Source organism: Drosophila gunungcola, assembly GCF_025200985.1.
Source record: "Drosophila gunungcola strain Sukarami chromosome 2L unlocalized genomic scaffold, Dgunungcola_SK_2 000008F, whole genome shotgun sequence".
In the NCBI taxonomy this organism is placed as follows: Eukaryota; Metazoa; Arthropoda; class Insecta; order Diptera; family Drosophilidae; genus Drosophila; species Drosophila gunungcola.
The window spans coordinates 3,241,854-3,267,589 of record NW_026453163.1 but is presented as its reverse complement, the minus strand read 5'-3'; the positions used below and the strand labels follow the sequence as shown (position 1 = coordinate 3,267,589).

The window sequence follows — 25,736 nt, the reverse complement described above, 5'->3', positions numbered from 1 at the left end:
TCGGCACGTGCGGTTGACTCCTGTGATCCTGCCGGAAATCGAAACGGAAAGCTAAACGCAACTAATCCAGAACGGAATCGCGAGTGTTTTGCCGCCAAGTGTTGCTTGCATTCGTGTTGCAAGTGAATTGAAATGATGCTAAAAGGCCACGGGTGACTTGCACTGTCAAGATTTCTCGATAATAGTGGTTATTGCTGGCCCAATTGTGAAACAGTTATATAGTGAGTTTCACTGAAACAGGAGATAAACTAACTAACTAAATAATAAACTGAAACACACTCTTAGTTAACATTTAGAACTGGACATATATATGCTAGACTATAGCTAAATACTACACCATTACAACGGTGTTCAACAACGGAATGATAAACATTTGTAGGGTCACAAACAAAACCTTGTGTTCCAAACATGAAAGTTGCAAAAACTTTCTTGAATCGTTTTTCAATCGCTCGCTTTGATTTCGGCCACTGAAAATTCAATAGTAATTTAGCTGATTTTGAGGATACATCAACAACAAGTAGAACTCGCTCGCGTGCCAAGTCGCGCGCCTTTTTAGCCGCTTGTTGGCAATTTAGCCGCGACTTTGGCGACATTTGCCGTCAGCTGCGTGTTCACTGTAATTATATTTAAAATAAAAACAAAAGTCAGGTTATTTATGAAGCAACAACAGTCGAGCCACCCTCGGCGGTCAATGGTCGTCACATGATTTGCTTTTCCAGCTGCAATGCGTGCTGCTGATGTGTATCCTGAAATTTGCCTACAAATGTGTCTGGGCCGGCACTCGACGCTGTTTATTGCTAGTGCGAGTGTCCACCAGGAGTGCTCGGTTTTAGGCCGCCGACAATTGCATATTTTATGTATCACGGCTGCCGACTGTAATTTAAAGTTCATTGATATCCATAAAGCGCAGGGCCCATGTAAATCCGCTGTCTGTTGCCCGTTTGTTGCCCATTTGTTGCAAATATGTTGCAGGGCTTTTGGGGTGCCCCGGATATAATACATGCCACACCCACACCCCCTGTTTCCCGGGGGACGACTGGCGCCTGTTTTCGATTTATGGCATTTCTCTATCATTTGCATTTTACATATAATTTCTGATCAGTTGTTATCTGCTTGATTGTGATTTCAGCTGGTCCTAAACCGAATGTGCAGTCTATAGTCGGGGCACGTGAGGCCTGAAAACTTATTATGGAAATTAAAACATGTTGACTCAAGTTGGGAGCTCTGTCATGCTGCAGTACGCTCCTGGGGTTAAGTAATCCGTAATCCGCTCGAACACAAAAACACGCCCACACTTTCAATTGCAAATTGCCCGGCTTCTATTTCTGTGGGGCATACAAAAAATTCCATTTGCCTTCTGAGCGATATCGAACTGGCTTGTGAACCCTCTCGTCAGTTTGACATAATGGCCAACATGTGGGGTCTGGTCTTACCAACCATTGTTGTTGCTGTTGTTAATAACAAGCGATAATAATCAACTTCCGTGCTGGAAAGTGAGCGGGGAAGAAAATTCTGAAAATCCGAGTGGAACTTTGCTTGAAGTCACCGTCAGCTGAGCAGTATGAGTCCGCCAACTGGGCTTCCCCTTTTCTAGGTTGGATTGAAAAATAAAAAGCAAGAGGGCAAATAATTTTGAAAAATGCCGAAGGAACAACGTGATAAAGGGCGAAATTTATCACGTGTTAATTGATGTTTGCGCTACAAATTGAATTTTGGCTCATTGTGTAGAATTAAAATTTAAAATGTGTATCACTTCTTCATCGGCCGACTTTTTTCTCACAAAAAGAATCCCCTATGGCACACGAAACAAGTAGCAGAGGCAGAATATTTTGCTGATTACCTACATTGGAGGTTGAGGAAAAAAGGGACTGTGCATGTCCGAAACCATAAAAATAATATATGACTTAGACGACAGAAAGCAGCCATGAGTAGCTTTTATTATTTTTCATAAATATTTGGGTTTTACTGCTTTAAAAACATTGAGTTAAGAACGCTTTGATTGTGCGAGGATAGTTGAGATCAAGAAAAACTTAGTAAAATAAAATTGAAAAACCAAGAATATGTTCGAAAAAAAAATTTTGTTGCACGTGCTTTTTATAGGTATGGTAAAAAAAAACAACTAAGAAAAAGTGATAAATAATAATTCAATAAAAAAGAATTAAAACAATAGAAATAGTATTTTTAATAAACAAAAAGTTTACAAAAATATTACGTTATTATATTTAAAATTTTTAAAAATTTGGGGCATTTTCTGCTTTATTTCTTGTGCTGCTATAAAGTAACAACTACTCAACCAAAAAATATAAATAAAATATTCTGAAGTGGTTTATGGAAAAATTTGTTTTGCAGGTTATAAAATGCTTGTGATTTTTTTCAAAGCCGACACTAAAGTTTAAAAATGGGAAATTGTATTTAGTTTTAGAGGTAAAGCTGACAAACAGAAAAATTAAGCTAGTATGAGGATAAAAATTGTTAACTTAGCATTGTTGAGAAACATCAATGATCATCAAATATGGATCTTGCTTGTCGATTGTCATCCGCACACAGAAAATGCCCAAAGAAAACCGCTTAAACTGACTATGCAAAGAGGGACTTTCGACACATTCACTTCGATATGGCTTCGGATTGTGGTCAGGCTATGGGTCTGAAGCCGAAGCCATCACCTGTCCCCGACTCCAGCTCCTGACGTGGCCCGCATGCTCTAAATTATTAATAATATTGCCATGCCCATTTGCTAGACATTTTTAGTGCCTACCGCCAGTCTTGTCCCACCATCACCCCCACCCCCTCCCCTAGCCATTTGCAGTGCTGTCGCTTGCCTGTTGTCTTTTGTAGTCTACTTTTCTGGGCATGCAATGCGGATTTAAATGTGTGTGTTATGTGTATGACAAAGGACACATACCACACATGCCGGCAACTTTGCTTTCAATTCCGCTAAATTATGAAAAAATCAATATGGACTCAACGGGAGGGGAGAAGGAATTTTAATGAAATGTCAGTTTAAAATGGTTCCTGTCAGTTTGCGGGCGCCAGAAAGTAGGCTTTGCTTATTTTGAACCAAAAATCGTTTGCATGTTGAGTCTCATGGCCGAGTCAGCTGGAAAGTTAATCAAGGTTCCCCAATCATAAGGGTGGATATTTGAATATACCTGTGTTGGACAACACATTTCCTTAATGTTGGACCGGTATTAACTTTTAAACAAAAAAACAATGTTTTGGTTTTGCCCCTTTTTTACTTTTGCAGGGACTACTTCAGAGCTACTTCTTAAATTTGATTAAGACCGGACGACTATATCATACAGTATGAATAAAACACCAAAAAAGTGAGAACAATATATTAACTTTCCTATTTATTTTTATTTTTATACCCTGGCAGAGGGTAGAGTTACGGTAAAAATTTGATCAAAATCGGACCTCTATATATAAGCTCGCTCCCATGGAAAATATTAAAAAACAAATGAAAAAAAAATTGTAACTTCTCCAATTTTTAATTTTTTTTTTAATTATATTTGACATTTGAATGGTTTAATAATTCAGAATTACGCATTTAATTTTATTAAAATCGGCAAACGATATCATATAGGTATGTAGTTTCCATCGAATAATTAAAGTGTAAGTCATCATAGCTTCAATGGACTCTAATGGTTACTCATATAATTCGAAATTTAGATGTTTCATTTTTGCAATAGCTGCAAGGGTATATAAACTTTGTCTTGCCGAAGCTAGCTCCTGTTCTTGTTTTTTATATTAATGCAAACCTAATTGCTTGAAATTTCATGTATGATAAAAATTGCCATATCCGTCTGTGCTTCTTTGTGGTCTTTTTATGGCAGGAGTAAAGGAGGATCAAAAAAAAAAGGACGGATCAAATTATAGCTTTACTGTTTTTAATTTCTTGTTAAATAAATATATTAATGGTGTTATATTTCAGAATTCCGGTTTTAATTTTATTAAAATCAAACAACTGTATCATAGCTCTCATTAAAACAAACAAAATATGACGAAAATAAATGAAATAAAATTAAATTTTCGCTGTTTGATGAGATAAAGTAAGGGTTTAATATAACACAATTACGGATACCATATAGCTGCGATAGGAACAATCAAATAATGCAGCGGAAAATCATTATAGCTTTACTGTTTTAAAAGACAGCCGCACAAAAATCGATAAAGTAGCTTAAAGGAATATTTAAATTTTTCGAGAGCTGCAATGGTATATAAACTTTAGCTCTTTTTTTGTTTATATATAAATTTATTCTTAAAGCTCCCTTAAGTATTAACATTAATGTTTATATATTGTTTTAACGCATTAAATAAACGCCTTATCTAAAACTAAACCTTTGCTTAGCTGCTCAGATGACCAAAAGCATCCAGTTTGGTTAAATACTCACTGCTGATGATGTTTTTAAGTATAACACAGCTTTGCGAATCGAATTAGTTTTGAGTCGGTATGAGTATTCTGAGTTTTACAGACCAATCCATGAAAACTAAATAGGGTTTTTTAACTGCTTAAACGTTTTGGGGCAAGCGCTTATCACCGACATTAATTAGGATTAGTGGCAGCAAAAGCGAAAGTTTGATTACAACTGCATTGCCCAAAAGTCCCACATAAGTTGTGTCGTCCATGTCACTCGGACAGGTCTTAAAAAAGCGAAGGCGAACTTGTCTTAGCTTCGGCATGGGGCACAACTATTTCACAACTATCAGAGGTCCGTCAGGATGCATGGTTGATGCTTTATTTACGAGTTCACTGCGATGCGGCTGCCAACGAAACATTTCATTTCCGTTCCGTAAACAGTTTTGCCCTCCGGACACGTTTAAAAGCCGTGAAACAAACCGAAGCGAGCCAAAATGAAATGAGCAGAGAGAAAAGCATGCAACACCTTTTCAAGGAGATAGTTGCAGGTTGGTAGTTAATTTCTGGCAGCTGTTCGCCTGCAGAATTTACACAGCCAGAACACGCAAAATAAGCCAAGAGCGAGGGCCATACCTGGAGAAAGAAATATGTTTAACCCGCCTCGACGGCACAGGATACGTCCGGAGAGGAAGGCCGTTGGCCTCCAGATCCTTCGGGTCCGTTACCGCCACCGGCTCTGCTCTGCTTTAAACTTGAAACTTTTTAATTTGGCGTATTTTCGACCGGCATCGCGATTATTGTTTGCCATTGTTTCGTAGTTTTGATTCTGTTTTCAAGTACTTTCTGTTGAACTTTGCCCTGTTGCCTGTTTACACGCATAAATAGCAACAACAATGGCCAGAAGTTGATGCCATTAGAGGCGCGCTAATGACTGCCAATTACGAGGCGCGCGGAAATTGCCCACTCAACCCTCGAGCGGTTTCAGGTGCGGGGGATTATCTGGAAGTGCAAGTTTGCCAATCTTGTTTGTCTTTTTACACTCTATTTGAACGGCCTTAGTTTTTAGCTGAGTTTTTATACCCGTTACTCGCAGCGTAAAAGGGTAAGTTGTAGTCGTTGAAAAGTACGTAACAAATAGAAGGAAGCGCTTCCGAGCGAACAAAGTATATGTATTCTTGGTCCAGATCACTAGACGAGTCGATTTAGAGATGTTAAAAGTCTATTCGGTCAATATCTATCGATAGTGTTGGCTATCGAAAATTGTTCAGCCTCAGAAAAAAAGAACGAAATATAGAAAAAACAAATCCAACAAATTCATCTTTAAAATTGGAATTTTCATATATACCGCAGTATACTCCAAATATTCTTAAAATATACCACAATACAAATCTATTTTTATAGAGCGATGACATCGATAGTGTAATTTATTGTCGACACAAAAAAATGTTTCTAATCAAACCATTCTTTTTGAAGATATTGGCAATTATATTGTGTAAAAGTTTATATAACTGAGAGCGCGCACCTTAAACAAAAAAAAGAAAACAATTTAAAAACTTATATGGCAAGTGCTAATTTGGCTTATGCCATCTTTTCAATGTATATTTCATAATAGGATTACAAGTGATTATCTGACAAGACAACTCGATGGTTTCCAGTCATTAACAAACTTAATCAAACTAAATACATACAAAATGAAAACAAACTTTACTCAGTTCCGTGCCCAAAACTGTGCGATAAATGTTACACTGCTCTTAATCCTGATGAGTCAACAATGTAATCCTCAGAGAGTGGAAGTGCCAGCGGAAGTTATCGGTAAGTCAATTTCTTGAAGATGGAATACAAACAATTTCTAGAAAAGAGCCTCTCAGAGTAGCCGACGTGGCGACAACTGGAAACTAGTTTAGTATATATTAAATATTTTTTACTTTCTTTAATCTAAGTAAAATTGTCCTATTCCATTTTCAAACAAAATCTTTAAGCTTGCCATGGTTTTTTTTGGGCATGTAATGCCCTCATTTTATACATTTTTGTTATTTATACAATTTATTTTGTAAAACTTAAAAAAACCAAAGGAGTATTTTCATTTCACTGTTTACATTACTTTAAGATTGTGGAACAATTATTTGCTATATTTGCTAGAGTCCTGCATGATAAAATTTATAGTGCCTTTTTTAGTCATTCACTCTTAAAAATACAAAATATTAAAATAAACATGAAAGTTGTTAATTACACTTAAAAAAAAGTTTTTGAGTGTCAGGTTCTAACTTAGGGTGCCTTAGTGGATAAAATTTGTAAACATCCGGTAATAAATCTCGAGGTAATACCTCATTGAAATAATTATATTGCATCACAATTTTGCAAAACAAAACAAGCCAAAGGTTTTTCAAAATATTTTCGGGTATGCAGGTTTATTATAATAATAATGTAAGATATAAAAAATTTAAATTAAAAATAATCCAATTTCTTTTAAAGATATATAACGAAATTACAAATTATATTTATAGTAAGTAATTATAAATGCATTTTTTATTTTTTCCCTCTAAATCTAATTTGTGTGTAGCCAATAGCACTGTCTCAAACTGCCTTCCGCTATTAAAAACAGAAGCAGAGCGGATCCCCCAGAGATCCTCAATCGGGTTCAGGTTGGGACTCAACTCTGGCCATTTTAAAACAGGAATTTTTCTGTCACTAAGGAAGTCGTTCGTGACCCGTGGATTGAGGAGTAATCTTGAGGCCAGCTATCCATATATGTTGCCTGCAAACTCAACAAGTTCCGAGTCCAAAAGTTCTCAGACGGTGGCATTCACCTGGAATCAGACGGACGGACAGACGGACATGGTTAGATCGACTCTCCTAGTGATGCTGATCAAGAATTTTTAAACTTTTTGGGGTGGTAAACGACTTAAATTATAATATACTCTGCAAGGGTATAAAAATAAAATGGACATGAAAAGAAATGCTACTATTAGAAATTTTTAAGTTTAATTCTGATGCGGAAACCAATAATCTTTGGAACAATGTGTGGATTGAATTTTAACGATTTAAATTTAATATTTAATTTGTATACCCAAAAAGTAATTGAAAGTTTAGCTTTAATAAGTGTGTCTAGAAAATAAACTATAGGCAGTTTTAAGAATAAGTTTTCATTCGATACTGAACAATATAGCACCTTTAATTTTTAGTTTAATTTCCACACCAAAGAAAATAAAACTGTACTCAAAATCTTTATTTGTAAACCACATAAGTTTTATTTTGATACTTTTGTACTTTTTATACCCAATAATTTAAAATTCATGTAAAAGTAGTCTAGTTTCTATGACAATTTTTTTTGGTGTATCTAACAGCTTGCAAGATTCTTCAGAATGCTCATTATTTAAGCTATCACATTTACCATAATATTCCAATTATTTTCCAATCAAGCATGACTGCGCTCACAACACAAATATCCCTTGACTTTATTCCAGTTGATCCCAAATTTAGTTCTCCAATTGTGAATATGACAGCGCCCGTGGGACGTGACGCCTTCCTCACGTGCGTCGTTCAGGACCTGGGTCCTTACAAGGTGAGTACGGGGCAGCCAATCCGTTAATAACTGTACTTAAATTGGCAAATCATCCGGGAAGCTGTTTCGGCTGTTTCGGCTGATCCGGCTGTCCGCATCCTCTTTGCTTCGAGCTGGGGGCTCAATTACACACTCAATAAGCAGCCACAAAACCGAAACCGGCCGCATTAATATTCATTAACATTTCACCATCCCCGGACACGAGCGTGTAATCTCAAAGACCAAATCTCGACACCCAAAAGCGGGCAACAAGAGTTGAATGGCAGTCGGAATGAAAGTGAAAATAAAAACATAAATAGGGATATGCCGGGCTTACCGGATGACAAAAGCGAAAATCACATAAAAAGTAATTGAAATATGAATGAGGACGTGTTAAGCGAGTCCAGAGCGGCGTTGTCCTCCCCTTCCTCCCGTTCCTCCCCCAGTGTCTGTGTTTTATTTGTGTTTGCATTTGCATTCGTTTGTCCCGTTGGGGGAGCAAGTGTATCCGTGTCCGCAGCTCTTCAGGCAGGTAGCAGCGAATGTAGATCTCCATTGAAGTGAAAAGCTTTGTGCTCTCACTTCGCCGGGGTTGGCAGCCGGGTCCTGGAACTGGTCCTGTTCCTCCTCCTGTTCCTCGTCCTGTGTATCATGATGACGGGGGGGGGGAAGCCAGAAAGAGCCACCCTCAAACAGTGCCGTGCACAATTAAGCAATGTTCCGCTCAAAGATAATTGAGCAGGCACTTGGGTGTAATTACTTACTTTATGCTGACAGCGCTCTGGGACCCAAAACAAACCCGAATTCAATTTAAACGAAAATAATTCATTAGCCATCGATAGAAACGACTGGATATTAGCCAGTATTTAATTTATTTATGTGCATACTTAAGTATGCGGTTTCACAAATAAGTCAAATAGCTTCACGTGTTGACTTGTCGTCTGAATGAAAATGGGCCCAGTCCCTCGGAAGCTCCGGTGCCGCCTTTTCCCATGCAAAGGTCGAAATAAAGGGTTGGACTCCTTCTACTCCCATATACAAAGTATTTCAGCTTTTTAGCTTACAAGCTGCGTGCTTTATCGCATAATAATTTACCTGGGTAATTGTACAATTACGAGCTTCTCCATAGGACTGTGTGGCAGTGTGTGCGTGTGAGTTAAAATTTCTTGAATAGTTCTGGGAATAGATTTTTTGTGTATAATTGAACAGCGTTGCATGCCAGTTATGTTTAATTAGGGAGTGTGATTCATGACTGACAAGCTGCTGGATATTCTCGGAATTACACTTAGGCCCATTTAGACATGGCCCAATTTTCAAAGTTTTAGATTGATAAAATTTAGCTTAAATTTTAAGTACCGGAATTTTAAAACACCAGCAATGCCAAGGTTTTACCCATGTAGAAGAGACTACCCGCTAATATATATTCTTGTTCAGGTTCAATAGCCGAGTCGATTTTATACATTAATAAGCAACATTGAGGAACAGTGAACATACTGCAAAACAACTTGCTTGTAAAAAGTTATAGAAAGATATTAACGATATTAAATCAAATAAATCGGGAACGAAGCTAACTTCGGCAATACCATATGTAATAATGTATTGTAATGTACTCTTACGCTTGGCGTAAAAAAAAAACGAAAATGTCGGATTTCCATGAAATTTTAATAAACAAAAGATAGCACTTCAGTCAAGTTTCAGAACCAATAGATACCCGTTACTCAGCTAACAAATTTCAAAACAAAAATTCCCCTTAGAAATAAATCGGGTTTTAGGTGGCGCCGTCTGTCAACGACATTGACAAATCTAAAATCAAAGAGCAAGCAGCACACTACCCCCGCTAACAACATCCCTTCCAGTGTTACCGGTAACTAAATTATAACTTTAGCGTGTTTCTGGGCAGATATACATAGCATTTTTATAATGAAAAAGCTAAATGTAGCCTATTTTTAGGTCCATAGAATATGCCACGAAAATATATATGTCTTGTATTAAAAACGATAAATATTAAAGCAACGAAAGAAATAAAATTGAATTGGAAAACATATTTTCCATTTAACATAATTAATCACATTCAACGTGTCATAGCTCTTGAATTTGATATAATTGTGTGCCTGTTCAATTTATGTAGATGAGGCTAGGTTTTTTAAATTAAGTTAAAGACGTTTTAAGAAAAATGGGCGTGGTTCCTCCTATTTGTAGGGTTTTTTATTATTTTTTGGTTAGTTAAAAAACATTATTTTTTGTTTTTTATTGTAAAGATAATGGTAAAATAATACACTTAAAAAAACTTGAGTGGTTCTACCTTCACTTTTCTTCACTTCACTTTCACTTCACTTCACTTCACTTCTCTCAAGTCACTTCACTTTTCTTAAGTCTATTTAAACAAATGAAGGAACAGTGTATAAAAAAGTTTTAAAAAAATCTGTAATATAAAAGTTTTGAATTTCGTCTTATTAAAATGCTTATGTTGTACACGTCTATTTTTCATGATCCTCGATTTCCAACTGAATGTCCCGTGAACTTTCGAAAAGATTATCTCGACCTCATCTTTCTCCAAATCGCCTTTGTTGTTTAATTCGCTAGATAGTACATTTATTACGTTCTTTACTATTTTGATATATAGGACAATATAGGCCATCCAACTACTATCAAAGACTTTGATATAGTAACATTTGAATGCGAGCTTAGCCAAATAATAATAATTTTAATAATTTTTATTTTTAACTTCTGCCATTTCTAAAATATTTTGTAACTTTTTACTTTTATAATATATTTTTTACTCATTTTTATACCCTTGCAGAGGGTATTATAATTTCAGTCAGAAGTTTGCAACGCAGTGAAGGAGACATTTCCGACCCTATAAAGTATATATATTCTTGATCTGCATCACTAGGCGAGTCGATCTAGCCATGTCCGTCTGTCCGCCCGTCTGTCCGTCCGTTTCTACGCAAACTAGTCTCTCACTTTTAAAGCTATCTGCATGAAACTTTCCCAAAAGTTGTCTGTCTATTGCAGGTAGTACATAAGTCGCAACGAGCCGGATCGGACGACTATAGCATATAGCTCCCATAGGAACAATCGGAAAAATAAAAAAAACTATAGCTTCGCTGTTTTTGAATTTATTTTTTTAGTTCTTCGACATATACTAACGGTTAAATATTTCAGAAATACGGTTTACATTTCATCAAAATCGGACGACTATAGCATATAGCTCTCATAGGATCAATCGGAAAAAATTAATGAAACTGAACTTTGCTGTTTTTTAATTTTTTTCTTTAGTTCTTCGACATATAGTAATAGTTAAATATTTTAGAATTACGGTTTAAATTTCATCAAAATCGGACGACTATAACATATAACCCCCATGAGATCATTAAAAATATTAAAAATAAAAATGTTAAAAGAATGTAACTTATCTATTTTTAATTTTTTTGTTATTCTTTTTTATTATTAATAATTTGACAGTTCAGAATTACGCTTTTAATTTAATTAAAATCGGAGAACGATATCATATAGATTCCATACGAACTATCGAATAATTGATAACCAATGTTTTTAAACATATAAGCAAGTAATTGATAATTTTAATGTTTTCAGGAATATTTAATTTTTGCAATAGGTTCCAGGGGTAATAAACTTCGGCTTGCCGAAGTTTGCTTCTTTTCTTGTTTTTAAAATGGATTTTTTAAAATTATGTCGTTGTTAAAGGACATGGCTTCATTATTTTTGTATTTAAACTATTACTTAAAAGATGATTGTTTTAGAAAATAATTGCGTATAATGAAATATATCTATACTTATTTTAATAACAGATTATATCTTATTAATAAATTGTAGCCTGAATTAACGAAAAATAACTTTTTGTGCTATTTAAAAGATTACAATTACAGTATTATTTTCTCCTTCAGTTAGGCAAAATGTTACCAGATTATAGTTAGTTCATCGCGTTCAAAATAACGTGCTTGTCAACGGACTCGAGTTTTAAACTTTGAAGAATTTGAAGTTGGCGCTGCTTTTTAAACAAAAAGTCTCAATTTAAACATGGCTTAAAACTATTATTGGCAGATTTTCAATATATTGGCTACAATATGTAGTCTTCTCCCCAACACTTCATCCGTGAACTGCGGTCAATTTATTATAAAACACTCATATATATTTTATTTGTCTTGACCTAAGACAGAACCTTGTCAATTTACCTTTCTCCCCTTTTATATTTTTGTTGTGGTTTTCTCGGCCTCCGTAATTGATTTAATTGTTATTTAATATTCTACATTACAGGTAGCGTGGCTTCGAGTCGACACACAAACAATTCTAACCATTCAAAATCATGTTATAACAAAAAACCAACGCATTGGCATTGCGAACTCTGAGCACAAAACCTGGACAATGCGCATTAAGGACATTAAAGAGTCGGACAAAGGCTGGTATGCACATCAGGTTAAATTCCCGATTCGACTTAATAATTTGTAATGTTTCAGGTACATGTGCCAAATCAACACGGATCCGATGAAAAGCCAAATGGGTTACCTAGATGTTGTGGGTAAGTGGATGGTGGAATGCCGGAATGGCGGAATGGCGAGAGGTTTTTTTTTTGCTTATTACGTTTCGGTTGTCAAACAATCATACGCCTCGTTGCCCGGACTTGCTCTCCCATTGTTCGATCCGTATTCCACAAAACAAAAATATTAAAAAATTAAGTGAAAAAAAGGAAATGAGCTGCCGGGCGCAAAAAGAGAATAACACTGCCACGAATGTGGGAGTCCGTGGCTTATTAAATTCAACCGGCTAATACGCGAGGTCTCAGGGCAAAACTCTGCAAACGGAGCTCGCCGGGGGCGACTTTCCATTGCGAGTGCTTAAACATGTTTAACCGTCCACTGAACCGCAGAAATTGTTGATTTTGAATTAAAACGGCAACGCAACTCAGAGAGGCATCGTAAGAAGTACCCCGGCCTATGAAGTGTTCGCCGGGCACATTTGGACTGTCCATTTGCGGTCCGCTTGCCCGTGTCTGCCCCCATTCCCATTCCCATTCCCCCCTACGCTTCCCTGGTGCCCACAGTGCCTAAATACCTCTCGCTGCCAAATCTAAATCAAAGCGCTAAATATTTTAGCCACCATTGCAGTCGGCGCGGCATTCACCGACAAACACGAAAAAGTATAATCAACTGTGTGTATTTGCACTGGATAATCAGCGGGCAGCGCACAGTGCCCCAAGATAAATTGGTTTAATTGAAAATTAGTAATTGTCTTTCGCAAAATAATGAAAAATACACAATACAATACAAAATACGAAAATACGAAATAGGAAGATATAATGGAAAACATATTAATGGAATCTTAATGGAATCGCCTCAAAGATGACATTTCATGGTATTTATGTTTATATCTGTTTATTACAAAAATTCAGAAGTCAAACCCATTTTTAATGAAAATATTTACATAAATACAAGCACAACAACATTCTCAATAAAATTTCATTACTTAAAAGTTATAATAAATATAGTAAAGTCAAACGTTATTAGATACTATTTAATTAATTTTATTAATTATAGCATTTTTGAAAATAAAAACTTAATTTCTTTTATTTTTGGTCATGTTTGCATAGGCAACCGAATTGTAAATGACATTAAATAAGTTTTAGTTATTTTATAGCTTGTTAACTCAAAGTTTTACTTCAAGATCATGAATTAATTTTTTGATGATTTCATCAACCTGAGCTAGATAAGACCACTGTAACCCACTTCAAATGGGTTCGCGGGAAAACGAAGGAAGGTCGGAAAATCGGCCACGGGAAACGTTCGCGTTTGGAACAAGTGGAGGGTGGACTTTGAGAGGTGGTCGCTCCTGATGATTTTCGTGACCGAGTGCAGTTAAATAGTCGACGACAAACCGTAGCGGAAGCGGCACAGCTCTCACCTTTTTGTATTTCCAATGCGTCTCCACTTGTCTACTTTTTCAATTCATACATACACGTACTCGCATGCAGGATGTGCACGATGACCCAACTTAAACTCCCATGCCTCAATGGCATTTGTGACATTTAAGCAAATGAAATATTCATATTAAAATGTCCAACCATGTGGCTTCTCGCACAAAACTCAGTGATGTTACACAGATATTTGGGAATGATTGGATATTTGGATTTGTGGTAATAACGGAAGCAAATGACACGCGAATGACAATCGAAAAGGAAATCTTAGTCCAGGCCATCACTTCTATACTTTGCCCCACCTTGCTTTTCAGCAGTTTAAAAGGGATTTCGAGATACGAGACACACCACCAACCCAACCAACTTTAGGGCTGCAATTTTCCCGCTCCCAGGCTAACCTTGGCCACTTAATGACCATCCAGTGGTCAGTGGCCAGCACACAGACTGACTCACCCGCTTCCAGGCTTAACAAGCTGTTTGTCAACACCAGCACATTTTTTGGTCATTTACCGACCACATAATTGCGGGATATTATATGCACACAGTCCAGGGACCAGCCCTCGCCTCGACCTGGTATTATTACGTTTTCACGGCTCATAGGTTTTCCGCTGTGGGTGTCCGTCCGCCTTTCTGTCCGCTGTCCTTACCGCAGCGACGGTTGTAATAATTTGTGTGTTTCGGGACATGTGGAAAGTTTGTCCTTAAAACAAAGGCAAATGCGAGGACTCCCCATTTCGCCAGGGGGTTGAATGCAGGCGGGAATGTCTTTTGGTGGTGGCGGACGAGAATGAATCACTGCCTCTGCCTCTGCCTCTGCCTCTGCCTCGGTCCACCCGCGGGCGCCATCTGAACAGTCCGAGCTAATTATTTAAATGAAGAATTACAAATTTAAATTATTTAAAACGATTGCAGTTCATTCTCATTTTCCCGCTCTTTCTCTTCTCCCTCTGTCTCTTTACATGTGCAATGCATTATTTCTGCGATGTTTGTTATAAATATTATCTAACCACGACCAACCTCTGGCGACCCCGATTGCAACCCGATGGCAACTCGATGGCCGACTGCTGTTGCTGGCTGCAGTACCGCCGGATATCCTAGATTATCCTACGAGCACGGACATGGTCGTTCGCGAGGGCAGTAACGTGACGCTCAAATGCGCCGCTACCGGTTCGCCAGAGCCGACAATTACATGGCGACGTGAAAGTGGAGTGCCTATCGAGCTGGCCAGCGGAGAGGAGGGTAAGTCGGGACTCACATTTTGGTATCGCGAGTTCGCGCACTGCAAACTATTTACATGCGCTCATCTGATGGTATTCCATAACATGAACAAAATATATTTTTTAAAATTAAACATAAACATTAAAAACATATTTTTGCATTAAAGAAAAATATTTAGCTCATTTTGGTTCGCAGTTTCCAAAACTGGCCATGAAATTAAGCTCAAACTCAAATACCATTATAATCATTTTTAAAGCTCGAAAAATAATCATACTTATTTTCACGTAGTTGCTGGCAAATGAATACGAGATGAGGTACTCTAACTTTTTTCTAGTAGCCCCGCTAAAAAATCTCAAAATTTCACAGAAAACTATGTTCAAAGCTCTTTTTTTTAAGTACAACAAGAAAGAAAGCAAACTTCGGCAAGCCGAAGTTCATATACCCTTGCAGCTATTGCAAGAATTAAACATTTTTGAAAACATTAAAATTATGATTTACTTTCGTATATGTTTAAAAACATTGAAGCTATGATGATTTGCAGCTCAATTATTTGATAGTTATTTTATATATTTTATTATTTCTAAGGGAGCTATATGATATAGACGTCCGATTTTGATAAAATTTAAACCATAATTCTGAAATATTTAACCATTGCTATATGTCGAAGAACTAAACAAAAAATTAAAAAACAGAAAAGTTATAATTTTTTTCATTTATTTTTCCGATTGTTCCTATGAGAGCTATATGATATAGTCGTCCGACTTTGATGAAATTTAATCCGTAAATCGGAAATATTTAACCATTACTAAATGTCGAAGAACTAAACAAAAAAATAAAAAACAGAAAAGTTATAATTTTTTTTCATTTATTTTTCCGATTGTTCCTATGGGAGCTATATGCTATAGTCGTCCGATCCGGCTCGTTCCGACTTATATACTACCTGCAATAGAAAGACAACTTTTGGGAAAGTTTCATGCAGATAGCTTTAAAACTGAGAGACTAGTTTGCATATAAACGGACGGACAGACGGACAGACGGACAGACGGACATGGCTAGATCGACTCTACTAGTGATGCTGATCAAGAATATATATACTTTATAGGGTCGGAAACGTCTCCTTCACTGCGTTGCAAACTTCTGACTGAAATTATAATACCCTCTGCAAGGGTATAAAAACTTAAAAATAATATTATTCACAATTCTCTTAGAATAAATATTTCAAATATTTATAGTACATATTCTTGTTTAGTGGCAGTATTCAGCTATACCAGCCTGCCATTTCGTCAGTTCGATAAGCACTGTCTACTGAAATTTCGAAAACACATCGCCAAGATCTAAATACATTGGTCATAGTTATTCTATCAGTCTTATAAATCTAAACCATATTCTTTATAATAATTAAAAAACAAAATGTTAACATAATATTATTTTAATTATTTTTTAAGACACTTATATGAAATATATACATATATATATAATATTATATAACGTTTAAGTTTTATTGACCAGCAAACGGTTTGGGAAGATTTCTGACAAATTCTATACAAATTTTTCTATGCTTCGCAAAAGTTTAATCTTAAACAGCTCAACCTTTTTCGACTGCTTTTCCATGCTGGTTAAAATTGTTGATAGCTTTTTTTCATTTTCTCACAGTACAGTGAGGGCACCCCCTCTTATGCGCCCACCCTTCTGATTTGTAAGTACCTTTGCTGTTGTTGCCGACTCCACCGCCTGTATGAGGCTTTCCATCCAACATTTTGGAGTACTTTTACACAAAAAGGCAGCGGCAACAGAGTTGGCCATCAGCCGTTATAGCTACAGGCTGGCTCTGGGCCGAGTCCTGCCCAAGGCTATCGAGTGGTAGTGGTAGTGGTAGTGGTAGTGGAACTGGGTGGTTGGGTGGTTGGGCGGCAGTCCCAATTCGTGGCCATGGCACCTGTACCTGCAGACTGCAGTGGGGCCAGCATGCGAGAGCTTCGCCCAGTCCTGTTTGGCTGTTGATGATGATGACGTCTGACTGACAGAATTAGCAAATGGTTAGGGGCCGATTGTTGGTGGTGGCGAGCTGGCGGTTGGAACAGGCCAGATTTACTAATTGGCCTTGAAGTGTTCGTCAGATGAGAGGAGTTGCAATTTCGAGTTCTTAATTTGGAAAGTTAGCTAGCCTTAAACGAGTTTACGTATTAATATGCAAGTTCTTTGTTTAAAAAATATAAATGTTTGAAGGGTAACTGTTTTGTTGTAAGACCAAATGTCCTTATCTAAAATTATGTATTGATGACGGCGTTATTTAATCCACAGCAACATATGCTACATATATATAGTTCTCGTTAAACTACGAAGTTTGACAACAGAATTCGAGACTCAAAATGAGGTGCTACAGAAATCACAAGGGTTTTGAAATAATTATAAAGGCGCCTTAAAGTATGCAATGAAAAGATGGAACGTCGCATTTTGCAACCAATCCATTGCACTATAGGGCCAACAACCACATTCGTTGTCCAAAACCCAAAACCCAATGCATTGATGTCAGCGAAATGATTATAAATCGATCAAATTATTTTCGGTTTTTTGTCGTGTATTTTTATACCCGTAAATCGTAGAATAAAAGGGTATATTGTAATTCTTGAAAAGTATGTTACAAATAGAAGGAAGCGTTTCTGACCATAAAAAGTATATATTATCTTGATCAGGATCAATAGCAGTGTCGTTCCGTCAGTCTGTCTCTCTGTCTGTCTGTCCGTATAAACGTCGAGACCTAAAATGCAGATTCTAGTAAATTTGCAGAGCAAGTTTTTTTTAGAACGGAGCCACTAGCGTTTTGAAATAATTTATAAAGAGGCCTCAGAGTATGCAAAAATAAGTAGGAACGCCGCATTTTGTAACCAACGACCAGATTCGTTGGCAATGCATTGGGTTTTGGGCTTGATATGATTATATTTGATTAAATCAAGATAAATTGATAACATTATATTCGGTTTCGGACAGACGGACGAACAAACGGACATGGCTAGGTCGAACTACCTAGTGATGGTGATCAAGAACACATATACTTTAGAGGAAACATTTCCGTCCTTCACTGCGTTGCCAACTTTTGTTTTTAAACGATAATAACCTCTGCAAGGGTATACAAAATTCGACCGTAGTCTAAACACAGCACAAAGAGCCAAATAATAAATGAGCTTAAATCAAAGGTGATGCAGAAAAGATCCCCTGGAAACCCCAAAACGACAAACGTGAAACAGAAAAAAACTCATACGGCTAAATGAGAGGATGCAAAAAATCAGCATAAAGAGAACAAAAAGCTGGCAAAATGACCTTTTCGCCGGGGCTTAAATGACTGCCACCCAACTCAGCCCCTTCTCTGCCAAACGAGTCCGCTTACTGTCCGGCCACTGCAAGGCCCTTTTCCATTTTCCCGATTTCACTCGTGTGTGCTTGTGTTTTCAAGTCAGAGGGCTAGACTAGATTGCAAGTCAGGGGGCGTTAAAAAGTTTGTCGGTGATGGAGTGCGCCCGGAGAGTGTATAATATGAAGCTTTACCATTAAAATCCTGCCAGCTTTAAATATTTATTTGTTTTTCATGTCTGCAGCTTTGATCAAGATAATCCTTTAACCACCTATCGGTTTTGCATGGTTCATGTGTTGTACTAAGATGCCAATAGCTATGCTTATACGCCTATTATATGCAATAAAAAAATTATTTTACTTAAATGCGTTGTATACGTTAGACCTTTTTTTGTAATTTGATTTTATTATGAATGATATTTAATAAGTAATTACATGGTGTTACATTTAAAATGGATCTTCATATTATATATTTGTTTTTAAATCTCGATCATACAGGACTTGATCACAGTTTTTTAATTATTATAAAACATAATATAAACATTTTTAAATGAAAAAGAGTGTTTTCCATTTCCCTTACTTGTTCTCTATTGTTTTAAGCACCCTTTTGTTTTTTCGACCAAAGTTTGTTTCATTTGAAATTTGATTATTTCGGTTCGTGTTCGTTGCCGCTCTGAAATGAAATGAAATCGGCTGAACAGAAGTAAAGTTTTATGCCATGGCAGGGCTCCAACAAAATTACACACTTTTCGTGGCTATTACGTTTAATGACCGCACTGTGAACCCTCGGAACCGCACCGCAAAAAAAACAGGTGGAGAGTTCGGCTAATAAGCGACTCGGTGGGGCTAGAATGGACCCTGGCCAAAAAGGCAAATCAATAAACGAAAAATCAGCGTATTATTATGTCCCACAACTTTGCCCAACAACATCAAGCGCAAACTAGCCAGAACTTCCGGTTCCGGCGCACCCAAACAGGACCACACTCATCCGCATCGTCGTCTGTGGTGTTGCCGGCTTAAACCAGCCTCAATGCCGCTTATATAATGCCAGCCCCACTTCGACCATGATAACAGGATGTTTGCTCGGAACCCGAAAACGTCGAGTACTGCCATAAAAAGTCACCAGTATCTGGTACACAAAAATGTATTGTGCTGCACTCAACTTTTGTTGAATGCAAAGCACTGAAACTGCGCACATTCAGTCTCGAGCTTAGAAAAATGTTATTACTACTGTAATAATTGCAAAGTTTCGTTCATACTTTTGTTGTTAGGTGGTAATCATATCCGTTTATTTCCGTTTACCCATGCAGTTAAGGAAATGCAATCCGAATCGTTTGACATTTAGTTTTGAGATAAATAAATTACTTTAAGTTATTAAAACTACTAAAGTGCATCAAAAACAAGGAAATAGTCAATAAACTCAGTTTACCAATTACCAGTGGCTGTTATGATATGATATGCAACTCGTAAACGAAAATACTAAAAAAAACTATCTGGTAAAGGTCTGCCAGATAGCTTTTAAACTGAGAGGTTAGTTCGACTAAAAAAAAGTCTGGCAGACTTACTTGTCTGACCAAGAATATATATACACTATTGAAGCTTAATTTTGGCTAAACTTATAATTTCTTTTGCAATAAAATTGAAATCACCACCTCAGAAATTTCTATTGAATTTTTAAATATACATCATTGACAATTCTGTGACTCCATACTAGTACAAATCAATGACTCCATACTAGTACAAATCAATTGAAAGTTTACATGTAAATCAACTACCATTAACTTGAACCAAAAATCTGGAATAGCTCTGGAAAACTTGAATAGTTAAACCAAAGACCCTCTAACACATAAGGTGTAGAGTCTCTATAATACTGTATTGTGTATAGCGAATTATATAGTCTTTGGTTAAACCGTATCAAGCTTTCCCAACTCTTTGTAGATTTAACTTACTTTTATACCCCTCGAGAATAGCTTTCAGTGGAAAAATAATTTTATAATTTCCAAATAAATAATATTTGCAGTCTTGAGCATTGAGGGTACTGATCTAATAATACCGAACGTAAGACGTCATCATATGGGCGCCTACTTGTGCATAGCTTCCAACGGAGTCCCGCCTTCGGTGAGCAAACGGATAACGCTTGTTGTGCATTGTAAGTACATAGCAGAACTTACTATTGAAAGATCAAGTTTTTTTTTAGATTTTTAAACTTAACAAGCCTTAATTTTGTATTCCAATTTCAGTCGCACCGATGATCACCGTTCAGAACCAATTGATTGGAGCTGTAGAGGGAAAAGGCGTGACTTTGGAATGCGAATCGGAGGCCTACCCCAAGTCGATCAACTACTGGACCAGGGAACGTGGAGAGATTGTGCCACCAGGTGATTAAAAGAGTCGTCTTGCACGCTTTGACTTTACAGTATATTTCCGGATCCACCTCGGAAATCAGTCGGTTCAACCTACTGCGTTTTGCAAACACTATTTCTCGTCACGTAATATTGCATATTGGTATTGAGTTCTGTCATTTTATAACCAAACATCCAGTGAGTGCTTGTAAACATTTAAAAGGTCATAAGCCGTGGCGAGCACATTAGCACATTAGCACTAAGCCCGAAGCCAAATCAGACCCCGACCAGTCCCTTGGAGGAAAGTTCGCGGTTTCCCGGGGGCGAAAACATACTGCCAGCTAACAAACTGATGACCGCTGAGTGCAAACTCCACGCGACAGACGCAGACACACCGAAAAAGTTGTTAATTAGCTGATTTAGTCGCGCACTAGCACGGATATACTAGCCAGACAGTCAGGGCCGCAGTCCTGCGGTTTCGCGGCTGTCGGTAAAAGCGGCAGGGCGGTGGCTTGAAGAAGTGACTTGGATTGCTGGCCTCGCAGTCGTTGTCATAACTGGAAATCAAATTAATTTACAATTTTGTTTCTGGCAGATTTTAATTGACACCAGAAAAACCGAATCAGCCCGTGAAAAACCAACCCCATGATCAGGCCTCCGGTGTGACATGAGTTCGTGCATAAATTTATGCCTGTCAGCAACATTGTTGAAACTTTGCCCGCCCGTACTTACGGTCGATGTGCGCGTGACATGCATTTAATTATTAAGTAACGCAAAATTTCAATTAAATATTAATTACTTTATTATTTTAATGAAATATTAACTGTGAAATCAAACCCCTCGCACCTTGCAGGCGGCAAATACTCGGCGAACGTCACGGAAATCGGTGGCTATCGCAATTCGATGCGGCTCCACATAAATCCCCTTACGCAGGCCGAATTTGGGGCTTATCGCTGCGTGGCGAAGAATTCCCTTGGCGACACGGATGGCACAATTAAGCTGTACAGTAAGTAATTGCAAGAACCCACTAAAGTTTTGCCGCGGTAAGGAACGGATTCTTCTAACTAACAGGAATACCCCCGAATGCTGTGAACTATGTGGAGAACTTTGAGGCGCGACACAAAGGTGAGTGACAAAAGAATACCCATTGTCCTAAGATATCTGCCGGAAGTACACTGAAGAACAGGGAAATATAAAGCATACCCTTCTCTCGAATCGTGTGTTATCGATAGTTTTGGCGATCGATGGTGTTCACTATCGATGGTATCGAGTATTGCTTAGCCTCAGAAAAGTTAGGACGAAATATCAATAAAAACAAATCCAATTTCTTTATTTATTCTACTGACGCTGATTAACAAATCAAGTTGTCACGAATTCATATTAATATTAACTTTAAAAATGGAATTGTCATATAACGCTTCGCCATGATGTCTTACTTCGTTTTTTTTTAAACTTCTTAGCCCAACCAGATCCTTCTTGAACTTCCTGTAAATGCAGAGTGACCTTAAAGTAGAAAATTTCAGCAAATACTCCAAACATGCATTAAATATACCATAATAAAAAATAGTTTTATAGAGCGATAATATCGATGGTGAGCCCAAACCACCGATGTTAGCTAAATTGTTCTACCATCGATAGTATCGATAGTGCCATCGATTACTTTGCCAACCCTACTGTGTGTACAATCTGCGCTACCCAACACCTAAAAGGTAGAAAAACGGGACAGAGCGCGAGAAAAGAAAAAATTTAATAGCCACTTGGCATAAATTTAAGATGAGCTGGAAATATTCATCTTGGCCCGGCTGGCGTGGCAGGAATCATGGGAAATACATGGCTGGGCGAAAAAGTAGGAAAAGAAGAAAAAAACGCATAAATAATTCATATGCCATGCAAATCCGTTTCAAATCGTCAACGCCACGGATCAGGTAGATGCTGGCAGACGAGTAGCGGGGTGGGGATTGGGTGGCTGACACTGAGGCCGAATCTCTCACTTCGGTCAGAGCGAAACTTTGGGAGGGGGACTGAAAGGCAACAAACAGCGACAAGTCTATAATGAATATGCATGGTAAATACGAGTCCTTTCGGCAGTAAATTAAAGATACTCAGCTTTTGTGGCGCCGCCTTAGTAAAACTTAGCCGCGATTCAATAATTTCTCCCTGCGCAGGCAAGAAGCGGACGAAAGGCTCGGAGTCGCATCATCCGGCCAGGGCCCAGGAGCACAGCGGCGAGGACATGGAAAATCCGGGAAAAAGAAAAGGTGAGTGAGCAGGAGCAGAGGAAAAGAAAAAGAAAAAGGAGCGAGTGCGGCGAGTGCGGCATGCCGATTAGGGTTATGGGCCATATTTCAAGCATTTGCCCTGCGGTTTGGGTCCAGCTTAACAGGCCACTCGAGACAGGACGACTGCCATAAAAAGTGGACCCAGCCCCGACCCCCGTCAGCGTTTAACAGATTTTCACACTAATTTGCAAGGCAGAAACCCCCCGGAAGGTGGGGAATAAGGGATCGACCAAGGCCTGAGCAAAGAGCGAAGTCGTAGCACACTTATTTGGGCCAGGTGGCAGGTGGAAGTTTCTCTTCACCCGGGGAATAATTGTATATCAATAAACACGCCCGGCTTGGCATTGTGGCAATTTAATGATTTGTAAATACTTGGCCACAATCAAATAAATTTTTTTTTGTGGCCGTTGGCGGCCGAAAGTTGAAATCCTTGTGCCTTCCTTTTTTTTATTGACTCAAGGGATGGCGGGAGAAGTTCTTTTCTCTAACTGTATAAGTCGAGTCCCATACTTCTCCGTCGCTTTATAGAATATAAAATAAAAACATTAAATTCTAAAGTAAATAAAGATATTTTGATGAACAAGTTTTGGTTCTTTTGCATTTGTTTGCAGCCTAGATACATTTCCTTTTCAGCATAGCTAGAAAAAACATACTTTGAATGAGTTTTGCTTGGATCAAAGTTTAGTTGAATGCAAACTGATTACTATACATACAGCTTGGGTCACAATGATATTAGAGGGGCAATGTAAAGTGTTCATAAACAAAACTTTAACCCTAGGACAAACCTTCTTTTAATTTATTAATATGCTACCGACAAACAAAATTAATTTTAAAAATCATTGAATTTTTTTTAGTTTCCTTAAAAAAACAAACACTGCTATAATTCCTTAAAATAAAATTTTCATTTTACTGCAGTGTATGATTTTATAACAATTTTAAAACTCAGTTTTCATCTGCATTTCTGCATTGGAATAAAAATCTGTTTAATACCTGATCTATTAATTAAATTAAAAATTTTAAAAAAAGTTTATCAATCTTTTTTACAAAGCTCTTAAAATGTTAAAACTATGATTAATGTAAGCTTAAGCTAAAAAAAGACTATTGTTTTGAGTTGATTGGTTGTTCTAAGGGTAAAAGAATATTCGTTTTTTGATCCGTCCTCACCCATCAGTAAACATAATACGAATCGCGGTAATCGATGAAAATAACTGGGATGCTGGACTAAAATCCACCGCAAGGGCAGGCTACCACTCCGACCAAGCCAGAACCTCCGACCAGGCTAGCTAATCACTCCACTCAAAAGCCTTATCCAATTTCCGCTGCTGCCCAGCCATCCCATTAACATACGAGTGTCTCCCCATTCGCAGCCGATTTGAGCCTGAGTGCGGAGAGCATCGACAGCATTTACGGATCCTCTGCAGCTCGAACTTGGCGGCAGGACCTCGGCGGACCGCTGCTCCTGGCAGTGGCAGTGGCATTGGCAATGGCCCTGGCTCCGATGCGGGAAACTCAGATGACACTGTCGCCACAAGCACTGACGCATGTTTGACACAGACGCCGAGTTGACATGGACATGGAGATGCAGACAGCGCCAAATCTGAACTTGGAGCTGGAGCTGGAGCAAAGTCTGCAGTCTGCGGCACTGGCAGTGCAATGATGATTGAGTTTGTCAATGCCAAACGCTGCTCGGTGCTGATTTATGGCTCGTTGCGGCTGCTCTAGTTAAAGTTTGTCGACGCCGAATTACATATATCACATCCATGACGCGGCGGCGGTCCGCGTCTGTAGCCAGTAAGTAAACTAGGCTTCCTAATCCAAAATCGCGCTGTTGTCAAGCTGTTGGATTTTAGTTAAGGTTCAAGCTTAGCCTTCGGTGCAACCTTTGTAAGATATCGCAGATTGCAAATCAATTACGGCACGTGTATATAGACGTATGGCAAGTTTTTGTAAAGAAGTTGGAGTTGGCAAGGGGCTATGTATTATAAATATTGTAAGAACCAGATGTGGTAATAGTCTGAATGGGCAACATTAATTTACCATTTAATACAAATTTAAAAAGTTTAGTTCCAACACAGTTAAGAGAAGTCTTCGGTAAAGAAATATTTATCCACAAGGAGTTTCAATAAATATACGAGTAACTACTATCATATCCGATATACCTAGCTATATCACAAACTGCAATGAGAAATAAATATCCGCCAAAAGCTTAATAGCTTTAATGTAAAAACAAAAATTATTCATTAATAAGCTCAGCAGCTGGCTGTGTTCCCAAAAACTTTAACCAACAAAAAGGCCTCATTTATTGTTCTTTACCTTGCTTCGGTGCTCCTAGAATGTTATAATATTTAACCATATTTACCACTTTTCACAAAATACTTATAATTTATTCAACACTCTAAAATTAGAAAAAATTCAATACCTTTTTTTTCATTTATGTTGACAATCAGATTTCAGTTATTTAAAGGTAATATATGGAATACAAGTCATGCGGTAAATTTAACGGGCAAATTAATCACACTATTTAGTGCGGATGCAGCTCCATTTAATATGTATTGAGCGTAAAATTTCCAGACGAAAGTTAATTGTTGAAGGAGCAAATTATATCAGTTGTGTTTATATCGCTATTATGTACACACCCATACATTTATCGCATACCAGTATAAATTAATATTTTTAAGCATCACATGTACATGACAGTGTAAGCAAATTGCCGAATCGA

The 25,736-nt window shown here is 37.7% G+C and overlaps 1 protein-coding gene across 2 annotated transcripts; it reads left to right on the top strand.

Moving 5' to 3' along the window:
- Window positions 1–25,736, top strand: LOC128253462 (limbic system-associated membrane protein). 2 transcript variants are annotated; one of them, XM_052981869.1, is made up of 12 exons: window positions 1–221; window positions 5,970–6,169; window positions 7,822–7,919; window positions 12,177–12,322; window positions 12,377–12,438; window positions 14,911–15,069; window positions 20,417–20,545; window positions 20,637–20,774; window positions 21,592–21,744; window positions 21,810–21,863; window positions 22,904–22,996; window positions 24,385–25,736. In XM_052981869.1, the coding sequence occupies exons 2-12, from the start codon at window positions 6,049–6,051 to the stop codon at window positions 24,564–24,566; spliced, it is 1,335 nt and encodes a 444-aa protein (XP_052837829.1). In that variant the 5' UTR covers window positions 1–221; window positions 5,970–6,048; the 3' UTR covers window positions 24,567–25,736. The 2 variants fall into 2 exon arrangements, with proteins under 2 accessions (XP_052837829.1, XP_052837830.1); XM_052981870.1 differs by lacking the exon at window positions 1–221 and adding an exon at window positions 469–616.

What these genes read in the sequence shown, in the direction of transcription:
- LOC128253462 (XM_052981869.1), top strand. Translation starts at nt 6,049, where the DNA reads ATGAAAACAAACTTTACTCAGTTCCGTGCCCAAAACTGTGCGATAAAT. An exon ending in GCTGGCCAGCGGAGAGGAGG is followed by an intron (nt 15,070 to 20,416) that starts GTAAGTCGGGAC and finishes TAATATTTGCAG; the next exon opens with TCTTGAGCATTGAGGGTACT. An exon ending in GATAACGCTTGTTGTGCATT is followed by an intron (nt 20,546 to 20,636) that starts GTAAGTACATAG and finishes TTCCAATTTCAG; the next exon opens with TCGCACCGATGATCACCGTT.